General features: G+C 41.2%; 1 protein-coding gene across 1 annotated transcript in view; it reads left to right on the top strand.

Moving 5' to 3' along the window:
* LOC121936846 (connector enhancer of kinase suppressor of ras 2-like) overlaps positions 1-21,223 on the top strand; it is a 327,954-nt gene that overhangs the window by 220,660 nt on the left and 86,071 nt on the right. Inside the window, exon 13 of the mRNA XM_042479498.1 lies at positions 472-725. Within this exon, the coding sequence (XP_042335432.1) occupies positions 472-725 (254 nt within the window). The remainder of the gene's footprint in view (positions 1-471; positions 726-21,223) is intronic.

Genomic DNA, 21,223 nt, shown 5'->3' with positions numbered 1-21,223 from the left:
CTTATTCATCTCAATTGCACAGTCTACCAGATGTTACCAGATGGAGTTTTGGAACCATCAGTGTTTGAGATGTTATCCAAGAATCTTGGAATCAGGAATCAGATAATATGGCACCTTCCAAGCAGCATCACTTTTTGTAATTGTGCTGTTGGGATCCTAGCTATTGTGATTTCATTTGGATGTTTTGCACATCCCTTTGAAATTGTTTCCAGATTACTTCTCAAGACTGGAACCACCATTGTTTTAAAGAAAGCATGGATGGTAGATGAGACAGTCCTAAGGGACAGTAGAACTGAGTAGTGGAGAAAGATTATGCAATATCAAGGCCTCCCCCTCCTCCTCCTCCTCCTCCTCCTCCTCCTCCTCCTCCTCCTCTATTTATACTCTGCCTTTGTCCCAAAATGGAAAGTTGGGTCAGCAACCTTGTTCTTTAGTTTATGCATCCTCACTTTCCTCCTCTTCTTCCCTCAGACTCTGAAAATTCACTCCTTCGATACCTGAGTGATGACAAGATTTTAGTCATCCAAGAAGAGCCATTGACTCAGAAGGACAACAAGCGGGATACTGGACGCAGGTCAAGGAAAAAGGGGAAAAACAGTGGAAGTCCCAACTATCCCATCAGTCCATCCATGCTAACCTCATCGGTGAACGTACGGCTTGAACCCGGACAGCAGGAGGTCCTCAATTTCTCCTTACCTGAGAACAACACTGTTCCGTTGTATCACGTAAGCTCCTTTCATTCCTTTGATGCACTCCTTGAGCCACTAAAGCTGGGTTTAGCATGACCAATAATGCTGACCTGAGACCCATCTACAAATGACATGAAATTATGTATGGGTTTATAAGCTCTCTTTCTGGTCCACAGATACCATAAATACTGAACAAAATATCAATCTAAAAATAAAAACACAATAACACGTTACAATGCAATGTTAAAGGAAAAGATTAACAGTACATTTAAAATGTAACTTATGAAAACGCAAAGTAATTTCCAGAGCTACAATGACAGAACAGCAGCATGGTCTATAAAGTAGCTTCAGGGAGAGGATGGTTTTTTTTGCCCATGCAGACAAGGCCTGACTTCCATCTTCTTCATGGAGTATTGGGTGAATTGGCAGAAGAGAACTGATAGTAAGGGTGATGGGCTGGTATCAAGGGTAGCAGAGGATCTCTTGGCAAGGTGGCAAGATGTGGACAAAACTAATGATGAGAGCCTACATCATGTCTGTACAATGTAAATCTATGCTCATGTAGTTAAGTGGCAATTATGGTACACCACCATTCTGCTGAATACCAACATCATGTAACCATCTATATTATCTGCAAGTGTGTTTGCTGTTTCTGCAATCCTAGTGAATCAAGTGATATACTGAAAGCACTGAGGAATAAGTCTGCACTATCAGAGAATACCCAACTGCATGTGCAACATTTACACTTGCAGATAGACATTACACCATAGACAAAAAAATGTACAATTGCATCCTAAAAGGAGTCCTGGTGGCGCAGTGGTTAAATGCCAGTACTACAGCCACAATGTTGTGAGTTCAATCCCAGGACTCCAAGGTTGACTCAGCCTTCCATCCTTTCATAGGTTAGTAAAATGAGTACCCAGCTTGTTGGGGGCAACTGGCTTACAGATTGTAAACCGCTTAGAGAGTGCTGAGTTTTCTGTTAAGTGGTATAGAAATATAACCATATGTTTTAGGGGAACTTACATCAGTATAAAACATCAACAGGATGGTAGCTTAGATCTAGTTGGTTCTGCCTCCTTGGCTCTACCTACACTGGCTATTTGATTCTGTGGTTGCCACATGGGCCAAATGAATCATTTTCTCCCTTCCCATACCCATGGTAACAAATCCAGATGATGCAGGACTCAATCCCGATCTCTGGTGAGAACTGTCCAGAAACATCCAGCCAGTTCTTCACCAAACCCACTATATACCCCCTTTAAAACTGTTTGCAACGTGTCCCGCTGTGCTTCTCGGAGGCACTGTCACTGCAGTGATTCACTCACTCTGAGTGGCACCCAGCCATGTGGTCAACACTGGGCACCTTGTTCTGACATCAGAACAAATAATCCATCATGAAGGTGGTGGCATTGACCAGCAGGACACATGTGCAAACAGCTGCCCAGCATTGCAACAGAGTACCCCAGGTATTTTTTTTGGGGGGGGGGGGGGGACATTAGGACAGCTCTGCCAGAATACTCCAGGTTGCTCCTGAAATATTCTGACCCCTGTGGACCCAGCCTAAATTAACTCATAGTTATACTCATAGCCCCTCTGAGCATTAGCAATCAGTATGTGGGGTTGAAATATCCCACCTTATCCTCCAAGAACCCTGTGAAGTTGCATGGACTGAGATATGGTGACCCTCCTTTCTTGCCATGCTAGGAATCAAAGAACTCTGTCTTGGTCCCAGTTACACTGAGGGCTTTTTAAAAATGTAGACTTTTATATCTCAATGGCTTGAGCGTTCCTATACAGTTCCACTTCATTATATTTGCACAGGTGTGATTGTTTTAAATCCCAGACTAAACACGCTCTACACCTGAAGAGGAAATGCCGTTTTATTGTTTTTAAAATAGGACACTGAACCTTACCAGAGTATTTACATGGTAGACTGAGTGTCTCTAACCGAGGCTGACATTCCCTTCATCCTTGATTGCTCTGTGACAGTCTTTCAGGGTCAGAAAAGACTCTAGGAGGGAAACAGATTTATACAAATGCAATATAGGAAGAGAGCACTATCACCCAGCCAATCCATCACAACACTGAGACAATCATGTCATCGAAAGAACATCAGGGAAATCATAATGCTGGTTCAAACCTCATCATTGCAATTTACAAGTTTGATTTAACTGCTCCAAAGGTGTCACAAATCTTCAAAGCCTCTGCATCAAATTTATAGAGCGGTGTTTAAGTTGGCAGAAGGGTCGATGGCTTATGGTGGACTTTGTGATAATGAACCAATATACAGTTGGCAACAGGGAGGTGGAAAATGCATTAAAAATGTGCCCGTACCTTAATTCCAAGCTTCACCATTGGGTTATGTTATTGTGCACTGGCTAAAGAGGAGGTCTAGATAAATTTTGTGGCAGCAAATTTTCTACAGAGTTCTTTCATACAATTATTAATCCTTCTTCTTTCAAAGTGAATAGATAAATCAGAATCTCCTCTCAAATATGACTCAAGGCAGATTACAGACTACTCTTGAATATGGGAATACAGTAATGGAAGTGAGATTGAAATGCCTAAATATGCTGTCTCCCAGCCACCATGGCCTGATTCCCGCTACATTTTAAACTGGATTGCAAATCGGTCTGAACCATTTACAATGCCCCTGGTTCCCACTTTAAGTGATTCACTGAAGCAATTTGGAGAGGAGGTGCATGGCTAGACCCATTTAACTCACGTCTTTTTGACACTGATATTTTCCATGTCTTTTTGGATATATTGATTCTGAACCAGATATGAACCAGATGCAAATCGGAATCGATTTAAATTTGCCCTTTGGCTGGCTGGAGTGGGTCCATTTTGAATCAATTCATTTGTCAATGTGAACCACAAGTGGGTTATTTCACAGGAGAAAATGCGATCAGGACAAATGTAGTGGGAACCATCACAATAGCCTTGGAATCAATCCATCAATTCGGATCGCAAACCGATATATTTGTATGTGGGAATGAGGCCCATATTTAAGACTCCAAACTGGCACACCACTATAACACAACAACCTTTGGTTTGAGCCGGGGAGAGAGGACCAATTTTCAACTGTGCAGAATGATCTCCCTGCTTAGGAGAGAGCATCATGTAAAGTGAAACCTGCTGGATCATACCAAAAGTCCAAGGAGCTTACTAGCACAGCATAAAACAATAGCAGAGCTTGGAAAAGGTACTTTGGAATACAACTCTGAGAATCCCTCAGCAAAATGGTTAATGATCACGCCAGCTGGAGGATTCTGGGAATAGAAGTTCAGATGTAACTTTCCCAAGCCCTGATTTGCCACATGTGCAAACTTTATGTCAGTATGCATTCCAGCGTGGATGCACATTCCTGAAGCTACTGAAAACGATAACCCACGAGATATAATTAAGTTGTTATGCATTGGAATTTAGCTTTGTTATACTTCATTACTTCCAGTAAACAAAAGGCATTTCATTTAAGACCATCATATCTAAATGCATGAATATGCAACAGAAAATGTATGCTGTTTCACCCATCCTCTGCTTTATGTTGAAATGTGCCGTGATTCGGGTGCAGCCAGACCATCATATTTATCCCATTCGATCTTGTGTTAGTTCACGTTTGCCTTTCATGGTTCCATAGTAGGCTTCTATACATTTCCTGTTAGATAATGCACCCATCTGAAGACTGTTGATCTGTATGTCTGACTGTCTGTTTATAGCATTGGAGTGCAACTGTGGAAGGCTAGGGGGGTCATGTAAGCTTCCAGGACACTTTGGAGCGAACGGCCAAACATACCACCACACCACCCACAAATGAAATCAGAATTTTGCCCTCAAGGAGACATGGTGAGCATTTTCACCATGTTTTTAGTCACCCCAGGAATTTAAGTCCAAGAGACACCTTTTTTAGCAACAGAGAGTGGAAGTCAGCTCCATTTCACTTCTGGTTTAAAAAAGAAAGAGCATATTGTAGGCGTACATTGGCCCAGGGGCACAAAAAGATGGCAAAATTGGAAGCATTTAGAGGCAATTGGAAGCATTTAGAGGCAACTTGTATGGAGGTACTGTGAATTGAAGGGGCCGGTGTGTTATAGCAGTTTGAATATTGGACGAAGACATGAGTCTTGGCCATGGAAATCCAATGGGTGACCTTGGGCAAGTCACAAAAGCTCAGCCTCAGAGGATGGCATCGGCAAACCCCCTTGGTGAAAAAACCTCATGATACACTTGTCCTGGTTTTAGGGTCATCATTAGTCAAAAGTGACTAGAAGGCACACAAAAATAACAACAGGAGCAGCAACAACAACAAGTGAAAAGGAGTCCTCAAAGTCACAGAAATGTCCCAGTGGAGCACATTTTGCTCATCCTTTTTCTTCTGCATCAAATTTATAGAGCAGTGTTCTAGTTGGCAGAAAGGTTGATGGCTTGTGGTGGACTTTTTTGTGATAATGTGATACAGTTGGCATCACGGAGGTGAAAAATGCACTGAAAATGTGCCTGTAAATTAATCCCAAGGTGCATTAATTCCATAGCTAAACTGTGTTTCTAAATGCTCGACTGAAGTTTTGAGTTGCTGCGGTGGTAGAAATTTGGAGACTGAAGGAACATTTCATTGGGGGGCAGAATTTTTATTGGGGTTCAATGCCCTCCTTTTCTTCCTCTTTGCCTCTAGTTACACCCCTGTCCTCCCTCATTATTTTATAACCTCTTTCAGCAGCAACATGAGCTTATGCAGGCTTCCAATAAGAAGTTCTTCAGTGATTTGCCAGTAAGCCAACAAAAGAAAATCCTTAGCTTTAGTCATAATGTCTTGAATGTGGAGGAAGTTCCGTTTCTTTATTTGAGCCCAGATATTAATGACTGTATCAACCACCATGCAGCCAAGTCAGTCATGTAACCACTTGTACGAAAGGCTTTAAGCAAAACTGTCACTCAGAGTCAGTCGCTTTATATAGATGGCAGTTACTAAGGGAAATGCTGGCTTCAAGAAGTCTGTTTTCCAGCTGAGTTTCTTTTCAACCTTTCCTCGGCTTTTTCACAGTTGGGCATTTTTGGAAATTACTGTTTTCATTACAGCTGCGGCGCGAGACGTACTCTAGGTAGCCAAAACCAGGCTGATCGCATAATGGGAAAATGCACTGAGGAAATAAAATTTACAGCAGTTGGTTAAGAGTAACTATTGAGTGTGTTTTGAAAAACATACCTTCTGCCTTACATGGGTGGAAAGTTTAAAATGGCAATTTAGCCAGAGTCAAAGCACTTCAAGAGTAAATTCATTACCACAATGTGTTTTGTTGATTTGATCTAGTTTGGAACCTGGCACATATTCTCTGCTGTCGATAGCATTTAGGAAGCTTCAGCTTGTGTGGATTCACACCTTGAGGGCATTTATAAATCTGTAGCAATGCAACAAATGGGGGCACTTTCACAGATCAATGGAAAAAAAATTCACCTGAGTTTATCTCCCTGTCTCCAGTGGTCTGATATACATTTTCCCCCCAACCTGCTTCCCTGGCCATTTGTTCCACAAGTTTCCACCCTGGTTGTCACCCAGGGTTTCTGAAATGTCATTCAGCATCTATTTCTGGATCACTGACACCAGATAGGAAACTCTGGTGGGCCCAGGAGCCAGTTTTCTAATTCCTGAGATCTTCTGGGAACTACATGGAGTGCCAAAACTAGCTGAAAATAAAGGGGAACACCCCTAAAAAATAGTACAAAAAATACAACAACAACCAGGCATGGCTGGAACTCCACTTCTGATTTTGAAAAATTGGTACTCCACACCCTCCAGCTGACCTGATTTGGCAGGAACAATCCTGATCAATCCTCTGTCCCACTTTTTAAATGCATTTAAAATGTCGCAGTTTCTCCTTCCTCCTCCTACATCTCCCCTATTCTCAGCTGACATCAATTGCTGTAAAGTGTTCATATTTCCAAAGTAGCTTGGAGGCAGGGGGCAGAATCTTACCCTTCCCAGGAGGTTCAGGCAAAAGCAAACTCCAGCAGCCTCTCTTAGCTTCTGTGTTCCTCCCTTATTAATAACTTTTGTCATCTGGGCTTGGCCACACATATCCTGGTTTTCATCTGTGAAATGATGGAGGACATGGTATTGTGCACACGGTAACCCACAGTCCCCTGAAAGCCTGTCTTTTCACTGTATGTGGCCATTTCCATGCTGCTGGAGATCAAAGGGCTGAGTGGAAACAAGTCCAGATCTCACCTGGGCACATTATGAAAGATGCCCCAGGAAACATAGCTATTTACTTATTTTTTCCCACTTTTTTCTCAATAAATCAAATCTGCGCAAGTGTGAACCACATATGGATCGAAATAGATTCAAATTTCCCCTTTGGATGACTGGAACCAAATCATTTTGAATCGATTCATTGGTGAATGGAATCCACAAGTGGATTATTTTGGAGGGAAAAATGTGATCGGGGCAAATGTAGTGGGAACCATGCTCCGCTGTTGAATCGGTTCATCAATTTGGATCACACACCAATTTATCTGTAAGTGGGAATGGAGCCCAGGAAGGGAATACAAATTATACGCAGTTGATGCAAAAAGTTTTAAGCATCCCTTCTCTAGCTATGACTTTCATCCTGTAAATCACACCTTTCTTTGATATTTGGTAGATGTATGGCAAAGACTCAGGTGGCTAGAACCTGTTCAGCCATCAAATATTTCTTTGACCCTGAGTTCTGCTCATGAAAGAGGATGGTTTCATCGTTTGCAGTTGTCCTAATTAAGACTCATGTACTCTGTATAGCTTCTGCCATTGTTTTATTTCTTCCTCACAGCATGAGCTTAGAAAAGGGGAGAGGGGGAAATTTGTTACATGTGGGTAGCTGCTGGATATATTAAACTGAGAGATGGGGGGGGGCGAAATCACCAAATTGATAATTACACAGAGCCGTTTTATTTAAATAAATGTTTAGGAAGTCGTGTGGAATTGAAACCTAAAATTAAAACGTTCGGAGTGATTTCATGAATTGCTTTCAGGATGCAAACTTTGTTTCATAAAATGGGATATTTAACTAATGCAGCCTTGGCTGGCTGCCCAGGTTCGAAGCTGTCGCGCAACACTGGACCAACCGGAATATTAATGTCAGGAACCCTTTTCGCTTAATGTTGGAACCGCTGTCCTTTTCACAACAAGGTTGTAAAGGCAATTTAAAGGTCTCGCCATTTGTGCTAGGAAGGAATTTTTCCCCCTGTTTTTTTTTACTTCCCAACTTTAATAGGTCTAATGAATTTTGTGAAGCCTTGCTCCTGAGCAGCATCAATATGTTTGGAGGGAGGAAAGAGTCCAATTGCTCTAGGGCACTGTTAATAAAACAAGTAGGCTGTTGTTGCTATATGCCTTCAAATCATTCTTAACCTATGGATACACTAAGAAAAAAAAACTATCTATGGGGTTTGGGGGGGGCAAGATTTGTTCAGAGGGGGTTTGCCTTTCTCTGAGGCTGAGAAAGTGTGATGTGCCCAAGGTTGATCTGGAAAAACATAGGTGTAGAAGTAGCCCCTGGCCCCATAGCTGACACTGGCAGTTAGGACTGAAATGTTTTACTCCTCTTGCCAAACAGTAGGGCTGGCCTTTAAATGTTTCTCTGAAGCTTGTCAATCTCCCAAGGCTGTTGATATGTATTTCCCGTGCATGAATGGTATCATTTTGTAAAGATTCAGACTTAAAATGAATGATTCTTGCTGAAAGGATAATCAAAGACTTGACGTATGCAGCCCCGACATCACCGTCTTGGCACAGCTGCTCATATGATTTATTTGGATATTTATAAGCTGCCCTTCAAGCAGATCACAAGATCTCAGGGCCATGAATAATGCATATATAATAAAAGCAACAAAGTCCTTTTTATTGTACATGTATTGTTCATCATAAAATCATAAAAAAAACATCGTAAAGTGTTTTTTTGAAAAACGCATGCAAGACAGCAAGGTGGCCAGTTTAAAATGCCAAGCAGTCAAAATAAGTTTCAACCAGATGCTGAAAGGACTGTAAGATCAGTGCGGTCAGACTTTGTGAGTGCTATGATCGTGAAGGCTTCCCTCCTCCCAGTTGTTATTCACTCTCAGGTTACTGTGTTTTACATTCTCAGGTTGGAAGATGGGATTCCCAACAGTCAGGAAACCAGGCCAGGAAGAATAATAGACCAGTAAGAATCTTGCCAAATTTTCTCCCAGTATTTAAACATACTGAAGTTTTGAGGAAGAATTATTCTGCTTAGAAAAACCCATGGGTGGTTTTATTTATTTTTTATTTTATTGCACAAAAACTGCAAACAAAAAACAGGTTTTGTACATTGAGGGGGAAACTGTTTTCCATACAGGAAACACTCTTCCTTGCACTTTTTTTCTGTGCACAGAACACGATTTTGCACACCATATTTTGGTACATAGAATAATTCTTCCACAGCACATCAGGACATTCAAATGCAGGGAGAATGCTAGAGAGGAATTATTGTTTTCTCTCACAACAGGGAGAACACAACTGTAACTATTCAACCCCTCATGCAAGACACACTTTGAGAAGACCCTCCCATACAAACCTTAAGACACACAGACAGGCTGATATAGATAGAGTCATTCCTTCAGATATTTGGGTTCAAAGCCTTCTTGTGTTCTTTGGTAGAAGGAACAGGTAAATGATGATGATGATGATGATGATGATGATGATGATGATGATGATGATGACGACGACAGTGGTGGTGGTGATGATTATTTATTTATTTATTTATTTATAAATTCTAAATTAGACACTTCCCTACCCACAGACTTACAATCTAATGACACAACATGAGAAGGGAATGGCAGTGGGGAAGGGGATTATTCGGTTTGCTGGTATGTACTGTTCTCATTCAAATTGCAGTGTGAATTGGCTTGATTTAATTTCATTTGACAGAGTATAAATTGAAGCTAATCAATCAATATGGCAGCTCATAGAACCTTTCAACAGTTTTTATTGGCCAGCTTTTCAGTGCTGCATAAAAATAGGCAGATTGTGCACTCTACTCTAGATGAACACATACCTAGTATATGTGTCCTAATATACGGATCCTCAGAATGTGCCTAAGCTTCCATGTACATGCTTCAGAGCAATCTCTATGTACACATTCCATGCTCCAAAGTGGCTACAACAAGTATTGGACAGGGCACAATATAGCTTGATGGCATCCTTTTAATAGTATGTGCAGGAAATTATATTCAGTCTTCTGCCCAAACACCATGAAGATTTTCCTCAGATGCTGGAATTTCTGGCATTCACACTGTTGTTGTTTTTTTGTCCCAAGAAGATGCAGATCACCGCACTGATGCATATCGGGTTTATTCTTCCCATTTTGTATGGGGTTTGCGCATCCCTTTGAGTCATTGTAACCCCTGTGTTATTTACACATGCCATCGTTTCAGGTTAAAATGAAGCCATCTCCCTTCTTTTGAATGATACAGAACAATCTGAATCAATTTGGAAGGTTATTCATACCCTTGATGAGGCAGATCAATGCAGATCTTTCAGGAAAAGTCAAGGGGGAATGGTATCGAATATCCCTGGTTCATTAGGTTCTTTGCAAGCCCCCTCAAAAGTGCACCAAGTGCATTCAAAACATGTGTGAACAACAAGGATTCATCCCAGATTATTTTCACAGTGTGAATGTTAGTTGGATTATCTGTAGGGAGGGGTCAGCTATGTTTCAAACTTGGAAATAACACATTGCTATTTGAGTTAAGGAACAATAACAACTTTTTGAGTGAAACAACAATAACACCTGATAATGACTGGTGATATGTTTTCTTATCAGGTAACGTTATCAGGTACTCATAAAATGTGGCTTTGTGGGGATCGCTTGAGGGAAATCTGGGGCCATTTTTATTTTTAAGTGTCTTTTGAATAACTATTTTAGAAGTATATACATGCACAGGTTAGATACGCAGGCAAAGTGAATTACCCGATGTAGTGCAATGGACATATTCTGCTGACAGCAGCAGAAATTGGTCTGCATGTAAAACAATAGTATATGCATTACAGATGTACATTGCACATTGTGGTTGCACATTGTGCATTGTGATTGAGCATTGCAGATAGCACAATATTACCCAGGGGGCCAATGAGCATTTGAAAGATTGCAAAATGTGTATTGTGCATTCTGGTTGTCCCAGTAAAGGTATCCCTTTTACAGGATTTTGGATGTTATCATACTTTGATCAGGGATCATAGATAGGGGGTTTAAAGCTGACCTTTCTCTCCCCCATTCTCGCCCTTTTGTTTCTTTGCTGGCTTCATTTCACTATGCCTCTATTTTCCAGCAGTGAAATAAAGAAGGATAAATAAATATCTGTAGCTGGGAGGAAAGCCCTTCCTATCTCCTCCCTCCTCATGATCCACAAGCAAGAATGGCAGGGAGGGGGCGACAACCTCAAAGGCAGCCTTTATTTTTAGCTGAGCACACACACACCACACACTCAAAACGTGCACGTTTCTCCTGTATCTTATGGTGGGTTTAGAGTCAGCTTACTGAACTAGAGAGATAAGTTAAGCCTTCTGGCACCGTAGCTGCTGCTCAGTGGAGGAAAATGCTCAGGATGAAGGATCTGTAATTTTCAAAACAGCAGCAGCAAAAAAGGAAACTTTTTTTTTGATCCAGTTTGAAAGAAGCAAGTGCAGCACGACAACAGCGGTGATAAAGATGGGGGATACTTTACATCTGTAGCTCAATAAATTGCTTATCTTGATGCTGTGTATTGCACTGTGGGAGAACCTTAGAGAGATTTAACATGACTGGGCAATCTGACACCCACACATAAGCCTCACTCTGCAGCCGTGGCTGTACTTGCTGCTAACATATTATAAGCACCACAGTCTGTTCAGAGAAAAGCCCATGATTTTTGTTTCAGAAGGTGTCTGTTGGAGGTGCAGAGAGACCAGAGAACAGAGGCCAAAGCACCAAGACCTTTTCATCAGCTGGGATAAAGATATCACCTGTTCCCCACCATACCCAACACCTTTTTTGTTCCTTCTGAGCTGACCTCCAGTTTTCTTAATGACTACCTTGGGGTGGCAGATTTTGTTTCCCAGCCTTCTTGCTGTTGTTAAAGCCTGCACAAAAGTTTATTCAATTTCCCCCCACCTAATGCATGTGGTTTTTGCAGGCAATTTTGACTATCATATATATTTTTGGCAGGTATTTTTTGTGTTACACAGTCAACCCTCTGTTTTTGTGGGGGATTCATTCCGGACCCCTACACACACAAAAATGGGGACTCACATGTATTCAAGCCCCATAGGCTTGAATGGGGCATGCTTCAGTGAGTGCATGGGGGTGTGCGCCATTGATGACAACGGAGGTCACCCCTCCATGTATATTCAAGAACATGGATCCCAAGTCTGCAAGAAAGGAGGGGTGACTGTAATGGCAAACTTGGTAGACCAAAGGAACACTCCAGTCAGCCCTCCTTATCCACAGATTTTTTTTTTAATCCAAAGATTCAAGCTTCTATGGCTTGAAAATACTTTTAAAATATACAAATTCCAATAGGTGAACCTTGATTTTGCCTTTTTATATAAGGGACACCATCTTATTGTGCCATTGTATTTAATGGGACTTGAGCATCCATGGATTTTGGTATCCACAGGGGGTCCTGGAACCAAAACCTAGTGGGCCCAGTGGATCGTGATTTTAATAATAGTTTCATCAATATCTTCTATATATTCTTGCAGAGGAGCTGTTAAAAATTTGGGTTATTTGATGCTGCCACCAATAAGAGTTCGCACATGATAGAGAACAAATTTTGCTTTCCCAGGGCCATTCTCACATTAATATTGGGCTTATGTATGCTGTATTTCACATTTGTTGACACTGCTTGGGTGATTCTAACTTTGAAAGTACAGTGGAGCCTTGCCTTACATGGTGGATCTGTTCTGGACACACAAACACCCCTGGCGTAAGGCAAATTCCGCGTAAGTTCAAATCCCGTGTAAACAGGAAGTCGCATATGGTGCACCTGCGTACGGAGCAGGCGCACTGTATTATAAAGCTGAGACAAATGCACAGTGGTTTCTGTCTCTGTAGAAAATGGAAGCTTCCATTGTGTGTCTACAAACAGGAAAGCAGATTATTATTATTACTATTATTAATTACTACTACTACTCCTGATGCCACTACATGCTTTGTGTGCCTCCCCCGCAAGGTGTTTACATATATAGAGAGGTGTTGCTGTTCTTTATAAGTGCCCTCAAATTGATCTCGACTCATGGTGACCCAGTGGATGAGACATCTCCAAGACCCCCTGTCCTCTGTTCAGAACCTGGAGGCTCAGGCCTCTGGCATCTTTGATAGAATTCAGCCATCTGATGTGTGCTCTTCCTCTATTTCTGCCGCCCTTTACCTTTCTTAGCATTGTTGTCTTTTCCAGTGATTCATGCCTTCTCATGATGTAGCTAAAGTACAACAGCCTCAGTTTGGTCATCTTGCTTTCCAGGGAGAGTTTGGACATGATCTGTTCTAGGACCCATTTATTTGTCTTCTTGGCTATGGTCTCCTCTGCACCCTTCTCCAACACCACCACAATGAGAGGTTTTTGTTTGATCAGCTTTCTTCACTGCCCAGCAATCACATCCATACGTGGTGGTGAAAATACAATGGCTTAGATGATCACAAGAGGTTTACTTTTTTACATATAGTCACTATTCTAGTGAATAGGCTGCCATATGATCTGGAGCCCTGCTAGTGAGGGACTCCAGACAGTATAGAGTGAGCAAATCTCCTTTTTTGACAGTAACAGTATATGCATTAACCCCTAGGAGGTGGTATATAATCCACGCTATGATCTAAATCCGATGGCTAGTACCAACTAGAGTAGAGCCATTGAAGCACTGGATTTACCAACTTTTTTGATTCAACAGTTACTTCTATGGATCTACTCTAGTTAGGATAAACCAACAGAATGCCAGGCAATGTGTGTCAGGGATCTATTACACAGCCACCACCCATGTTTGTAGAAGTTAAATGATTTTGCATGCCCAAATTCAGCTAAAATCCATTTCAAATGCACATCAGTCCAAGAAAACACATGAATATCTCTGAATTTGTTCTGGATGGATGGAGAGAGTGAGTAACACACCCATTTTTCCAGAGCCTATGATGTGACAGATGAATATTTTTTCATAAGAATAGAGTATTAAAAGATTATATTTTGACTTTTGGCTTTCCTTGATTATATGGTGGATAGTTGGAAGCAATTCCACAATCCCATTATGAACGGAATCCAGTCGATCAGAAAAGTAGGCAGAAGCTGAAATTCAGAGATACTCGCTTTAATTAAAATATTGCAAAAAATCAGTATGTCCATTTCAAAATGACTAAAGCTCCAGCTGAGAATTATCAACAGGAAGACAACAGTTAAACCCATCTTCTTAAAGCAATTCAACACACAGTCCTCAGCTGGCATACATATGTACAATTTTTCTAATCTCAGCCAGGGTAAAAATACAAAAACCATTCAGGGATGATGGGGGAAATGTGAGTTAAAATCAAAAGTGAAGACTAAGTATAGTCAATCTTTTCCATTGGGCCTGAGAGCCAGACTAGGAAGTATGCAAGCAATATATGATCTAACATAGGAAGACACATTTCAGAGTAGGAGTCTTTCAGGGGGACCTCTTTCCAGATTTTTTAATGCAACCCACTTTTTGTCCACTTCAGTAACTCTCTTGTTTGCTCTAGTATCTCCCTTTTCTTTTTCCCTGGTAGACTTCTGCATGGCAGGCAGGTACAACATGATTCTCTCATGTTTAGATACAGAGGAAGCTGTATCTGTTCAATCGGTTTAGGAACATTATATTTGTTCCTTTTCAAATATAATTAACAAATGTGAACAATCTTGCCAAGAAAACTCCTGATCGGTTCGCTTAGGGTTGCCATAAGTCAGACTTGAAGGAACAAACCAACAACAAAGCTAGACCCATATGAGAGATAGACTCAATTGCAACCCTGCTGTTTAACTGCTCCACCTAGTACTGGTGCAGTAAAACAATAAAACCATCCAGAGCATTGAATTTCAAATACATTTCCACCCCTAGTTGGAATGAGTGAGCTCTGCTGTGTTTGGGAGATGATGCATTTTAGTTATCTCACACAAAGAGATGGGGTCTTCCCCCACCAGTTCCCAAGATGTTATGATACAGGCAAAGGTAAAATCTTGCATTTCCATTGTCTCTGTTCCATTGCCTCTGTTCTTCTTGGACAATCCCATTTATAGAATCATAGAGTTGGAAGAGACCACAAGGGCCATCCAATCCAACCCCCTGCCATGCAGGAAATCTCAATCAAAACATACCTGACAGATGGCCATCCAGCCTCTGCTTAAAGACCTCCAAGGAAGGAGACTCCACTACACTCCGAGGAAAGAGTGTGTTCCACTGTCGAACAGCCCTTACTGTCAGGAAGTTCTTCCTAATGTTGAGGTGGAATCTCTTTTCCTGGAGCTTGCATCCATTGTTCCAGGTCCTATTCCCTGGAGCAGCAGAAAACAAGCTTGCTCCCTCCTCAATATGAAATCCCTTCAAATATTTAAACAGGGCTATCATATCACCTCTTAACCTTCTCTTCTCCAGTTAAACTTCCCCAGCTCCCCAAGTCGTTCCTCATAGGACACAGTTTCCAGATCCTTCACCATTTTAGTCGCTCTCCTTTGGACATGCTCTAGTTTCTCTATGTCCTTTTTGAATTGTGGTGCCCAGAACTGGACACAATATTCCAGGTGGAGCCTGTGGTATGACTTCTCTCACAGAGGTGTTCCTCTGACCTTCCTCTCATTGTTACGTTTCTGAGGAGAGGAGTAAACCTCACCCACACCACACTTCAAGCAGGAAAGAAAAAAAATGCACAACCCCTGTGTATTTTCAGGTATGAATGGATGCTGGGAATGAGAACAACCACTAAAGATGTTCAGCTCATGGACAGAATAGCCTGACATTTATCAGGACTAAAAGCTGTCTATAGAAACCCATAAACTTTTAAGGCCGAAGGCTATGTTCCCCCCTAAATATGGTAACAGGTATTGCAGCTAAATCTTCCCATTTCTAGACCTAGCTTCTCCTGGCACATAGGTAAGCAGAATGGGTACAAAGGCAGCTGTTCAGTGCTGGTGAATGATGAAGAAACCAGAGTTTTTAGGCCTTTCTTCCCAGGAACTCAGTGGTCCAAGCTGCATATTATGGTGGGGAATCAGTAACCAATCTCACAGCAGTTCAGGATTTATTGGTTTCTGAGCTTAATGTATGGCTCTGTAGGGCATATAACGTGGTGCCATTTTCCAAATCTGTTTTGTCCTGCACACATTACTCTTTACTCTGCTCAGGGTTTCTCTCTCTTGCAGATAAAAAAAATACAGGGAAAAAGAAATTAAACAACCCTAGCACTATATTGCTATCCCAGTAGCAGCTACACTTCATTGTTGCCTCAATGCCAACAACAAAGTAGGAGGCACAGTACAAGCCTGCATTTGAATCATGTGATATTCTTCCTCCATATAGCCCCACAACTATAAAAGTAACTAAACATTAACTAACCATGTAATAAATGTTATTTATGCCCTACATGTTGCAAATAAAATATTACAATTAAACTGTTTCTGGGATCTGGTTTGCCCCTAATCCAGGCACTGGTGAATTAAAAACTCTCTAAGAAATGGAAATCCCATTGATAGCAATGATTTACTATTTGACAGTGGAAAGGGTTGAAACTCTTTTGTCAGATACGGTTTGTAATTCCCACAATCCTATTCTTCTGTGTAATAAACAAAAAGCGTTCCTTGAAGAGAATCACACAGCCCTTCGCTGTCTGAGATGCATAAGATCGGAAGAGGCTTGAAATCAGATGTGAATCTCCTTGATCTTCTAATCTCCCAAGGCAAATTTCAATAGGCCAGGACTGTGTTCACATTAGTGCAATTACCTGCAAACATAAGCTGGGGCCTTCTGTGGTTTGCAGATCAAAAGCCTACTGCTCAGATCTGATATCAAAAGGTGTATTTAACCTCATGAAGCTCATTGCCCAAATAAATTAGAGCTAAGCTTCGATCTCTTTCCTGTGAACACTGAGGGGACTGATTTAATGAAGTTTCATAGTGGAGGCAGAAGATGTTTTACTGGTAAAACTATTTCACTGTAAAAGGATTTTCCCCAACGGTGAAAACAAGGAGGGAGAGAGAAGGATGCTCTTGTTCTTAACTGTCATTGAGCCAACTTCAATTTATGGGGATCCTATGAAAGAGAGACCTCCAAGTCACCCTGTCATCGGCAGCCTTGCTCACATCTTGCAGATTCAGAGCCATGCCTTGCTTGATTTAATCGAATCATCAGTAATGCAGTCTTTATCTTTTCCTACCAAGCATTTATTATATATACCTTAGTAAGCATTATTGTCTTTTGTCATGTCTTCTCATGATATGGCCAAAGTATATCAGTTTAGTTATCCCGACTTCTGGGGTTTGATTTGCTCTGGGACCCATTGATTTCTCTTTTTAGCAGGCCATAGTATCAGTAGAACTCTTTCACAGCATCACATCTGAAATGGGTTGATTTTCCTCCTATCAGCTTTCTTCACTGACCAGTTTTCTTTCTTCATAGAACCAGTGGATATACCACATTCAGGTATCTTTCCAACTACCATAGGCTTCCATAGATGGGCTGGAGCCACTGAGAAAATACCACAAATAATCTCAGTGCCACATTCAGAAATACACATATGTGCCTTCAAGTCACTTGTTGTCACATTGCAACCCCATATGAATTCCGTAGGGTTTTCTAAGGCAAGGAATGGTCACAGGGGATTTTGCCAGTTCCTGCCTCTGAAATGTAGCCAACAGCATCTGGTATTCATTGAAGATCTCCCATCCAAGAACTAAGCAGGCTGACCCTGCTTAACTTCCAAGATCAGACAGGATCTAATACCTTTAGGGTATTCACAGTAGTCATTTATTGAATTCTTCAGATTCTCTACCTATAAATCTCTAGAGTTTGGAACAATTGTCTTATGCTTGTTTTGAAAAATCATTTATTATGCCATCTTTTGGGAAAGATAGACAAATGGAAAATGGAAAAATAGGTAGACATTCTTTTAGGTAGTTATAACATTGTAAGCTAGGCTTATGTTCTCATAATTGTTTAGTATTCACATTTACAATCATGGAACCATTGCCATGACTGCAAATGACCCCGAAACCACCTCAGAACCCTGGCAGTCATACCAAGAAACAGAGTTCTGCAGTTTTGATGAGCGGATGATGAAATTGCATCAGAATCCATAGGAGCAATGCTGCTCGTTGCTCATGCTCTGAATACATTGTCCTTCTATGTCCATTTCTCATTTCTGCCTGGATTTTCAGATTGTTTTAGAAGTCAGATTAGGAGACAGAGCATAGCTACATATCTGATGCAGCATTTCAGGCACACATTATAGTGTAATATTCACTGGCTTGCAAAATTTCATGTGAATGAATTGCCATTTACATTTGCTTTGTTCCATTCATCATTAAAAACTAAAATCGTCCCCAGACTTCATAATGAACATGATATTTTCTTGATAAGTCACTTTTTTAAAAAAAATGTTTGGTTTCATTACTTGGTTCAAAGTAAAAAGAAATCAAAAGCAACTCCTTATATTTTCTTGCCTTGAGCTGTAGCACCCATTAAAGCCTATCCAGAAGTGTATCGTAACTTTCATATGGAAAATACTAATTTAGCTATCTTGGGGATGGACTTCCATTAAACAGTGGTGCTGATAGGCACTTGTCAGTCATCCCTACACATGTTTTGGTCTTTCAGAGGAAAAATAGGGTATAATTCACTTCTTGTGTTTAAACTAATGCTAACCAAGAAAGCTATCCATTAGAACCAGCTGTGCTGTACTTACCTCTTAGTAGATACATAGGAATACACTGTAATGAAGCCTCATCACAGTCCATTCCTATGAGTCCACAAAGAAGTAAGCATCATTGAGTTCAATGGCACTTCTTCTTTGAGGATGTGCAGGATCTCACATTCAGGTTCCAAACATCACTGCGTTTGCCATAGGCTAAACATGTAAGAACGAAATAAGATCCCAACGTATAAAGCTATACAATTGAGTACTAAAATGAGGATCGTCCAAGCCATTGTGTACCCATCACCATGTACGGATGTGAGAGCTGGACAGTGAAGAAAGCAGATAAGAAGAAAATCAACTCATTTGTGATGTGGTGCTGGAGAAAAGTGCTGAGGATGCCGTGGACAGACAAAATGGACAAACAAATGGGTCCTTGAACAGATCAAGCCTGGAAGGTTTACTTGGGCCACATCATGAGAAGACATGACTCATTAGAAAAGACAATAATGTTAGGAAAGGTGGAGGGCAGTAGAAAGAGAGGAAGACTCCATGCCAAATGACCAGACTCAGTTAAGGAGGTCATGAGTCTGAAGCTAGAAGGCCTAAGCAGAGCAGTGGAGGATGAGGTTCTTGGACATGTCTCACCCATAGGGTCACCACGAATTGAGGTTGGCTTGAGCACAGCTAACAACAACAACAAGCAGAAGCATGGACAGTGGTTTTTACTCTAATTGCTGAAGGCCTGTGAAAGCTGCCAAGTGACTCCCTCCAGGCTCTTCCATTAAATCGTTAGATAATTTTGTTGAATGACTTTTTCAACCAAGAGTTTTCGAACACATGCCTTTGTTGATTAGTGTTGTAATATGTGTCTGCTACCTTTTGTGGTGAGCACAAAAATTACATAGCAATAGGAACAGAAATTGTACTATCACACTCCTTATTGTGTGTGTAATTCTCGAAAAGAATATTTCACACAATACATCAAGGTTCCCATATAGCTACACCATATACTTAGCTGTTTCCTAGCCCAGGTTTGTTGTTCGTAGTGTGAATGTCCCCCAGTCTCCAAAGTCTATGGATCTGTGTTGTTGAAATAATGCAGTTTGACACCACTTGAACTGCCATGGCACCATTGCACAGGATCCTGGGATTTGTGGGTTTTGCGAGGCACCAGCCCTCTTTGGCAGGGAAAGCTAAAGACCTTGTAAAACTACAAATCTCACGATTCCACAGGAAGAAGCTATAGCACTTAAAGTGGTGTCAAACTGCATTATTTCTCCAGTATGGATACACCCTGTTTATCCCTTTGACAACCCCTATAACATACTGGCTTCCAGTCTAATTCCTTCTCCCTACTCTTGGCTCCTCTCAGCAAGAGTTGGAGTTGCAAGGAGAACATGTCTTTCTCTTTACAGACCAAATGGAAATTACTTCTAATAAAGGAAACTTCTCCAATTAACAGGGGCCATGGAGACAGTTAAAGGAGCCAAATGAACCACATTTTTCAATGTCTTAAACTAATAACGTGAGAATGGAAAGGCTGATGAGAAGATAATCATTTCTTCCCTAAATATGAATAAATTATCAGCCAGTGACAGGGCAGAGGGAGGACTAATGGGAAAGCTCTTTTGTTGCAACACTCTTGCTCTCCATTCCCTTTCGGTGCAAGAAGAAGATCAGTGTGCTTCATTCATATTTTAATATCGTAATGGCTTTATAAGTTTCCAGTCTCCATTACTTACATTTTTCTGGTGACCTTTAAAACAAAAGGCTTGAGCTGGGGAAGTTTTTCCATGTCTCGGGTGAAGGGGAAAACTAGAGATGATGATTTTCCATTTGGTGATAGCAGAGGAATTTCTTTCTTCTAAGGCAAAGCTGGCCAATTGCATGGGGGCCAAGGGGCAATTTTTCCCCTCCAGATTCATTGGGGTCTCCATGCTGCACTTTTCATTGGGGTCTTCATAGGCTCCACTTTTCCAACCCGTGTTTTATGGGAAGAAAGCTATGTTAGCCAGTTCGTTTCCTAGTGGAGTTCAGAGAAGAGGGAAAACATTCAGTGATAATAATAAAATTGAATTTGTTTGTGACTTCTGCCAAAGAAGATGACTGCTTGGAATGTGTTAGACTCAACAGTTTGACTTTTACCCCTGCTTTACGTGTGGAGATTGGCTTCATTCTTCTTTCCCTCCAAACTATGATTGTATTTCTTGCCTTTCCTTTCTGGTTCTTTGTATCCATGAAGCAAACTCTATGTATGTCATGCCCTTCTCAGTCTTTGTAGCATCAGGACTCACCTTCTACTCTACTGTTGGTCTGCTTTCTGAATAGAAGCAGGTAGGTGAGATTAAATGTCCCTTGTCCCATCTTCCTAAATAAATGAGAAGCAATAATCCCTTTCTTTCACCTTGCTCTGGGGACATTCCCTTTAGCTAAGGTTTCTCTCTTAATTTCCATACAAGAAAATATGTTCTCTCTGTGTGTTTGAATAACAAGCTGTGAACAACTATGAGTGGCACATAATTGGTTGCTGTTGTCGTTGGCCACCCTTGAGTCGATCTTGACCCATGCCAACCCTGTGGATGAGACATCTCCAAGACCCTCTAGTCTCCACTACTCGTCTCTGCAGATTCATATCCATGATCCAGCTATCTA

Source organism: Sceloporus undulatus, chromosome 7 (genome assembly GCF_019175285.1).
Source record: "Sceloporus undulatus isolate JIND9_A2432 ecotype Alabama chromosome 7, SceUnd_v1.1, whole genome shotgun sequence".
In the NCBI taxonomy this organism is placed as follows: Eukaryota; Metazoa; Chordata; class Lepidosauria; order Squamata; family Phrynosomatidae; genus Sceloporus; species Sceloporus undulatus.
This window is presented reverse-complemented; position numbering and strand designations above follow the sequence as displayed.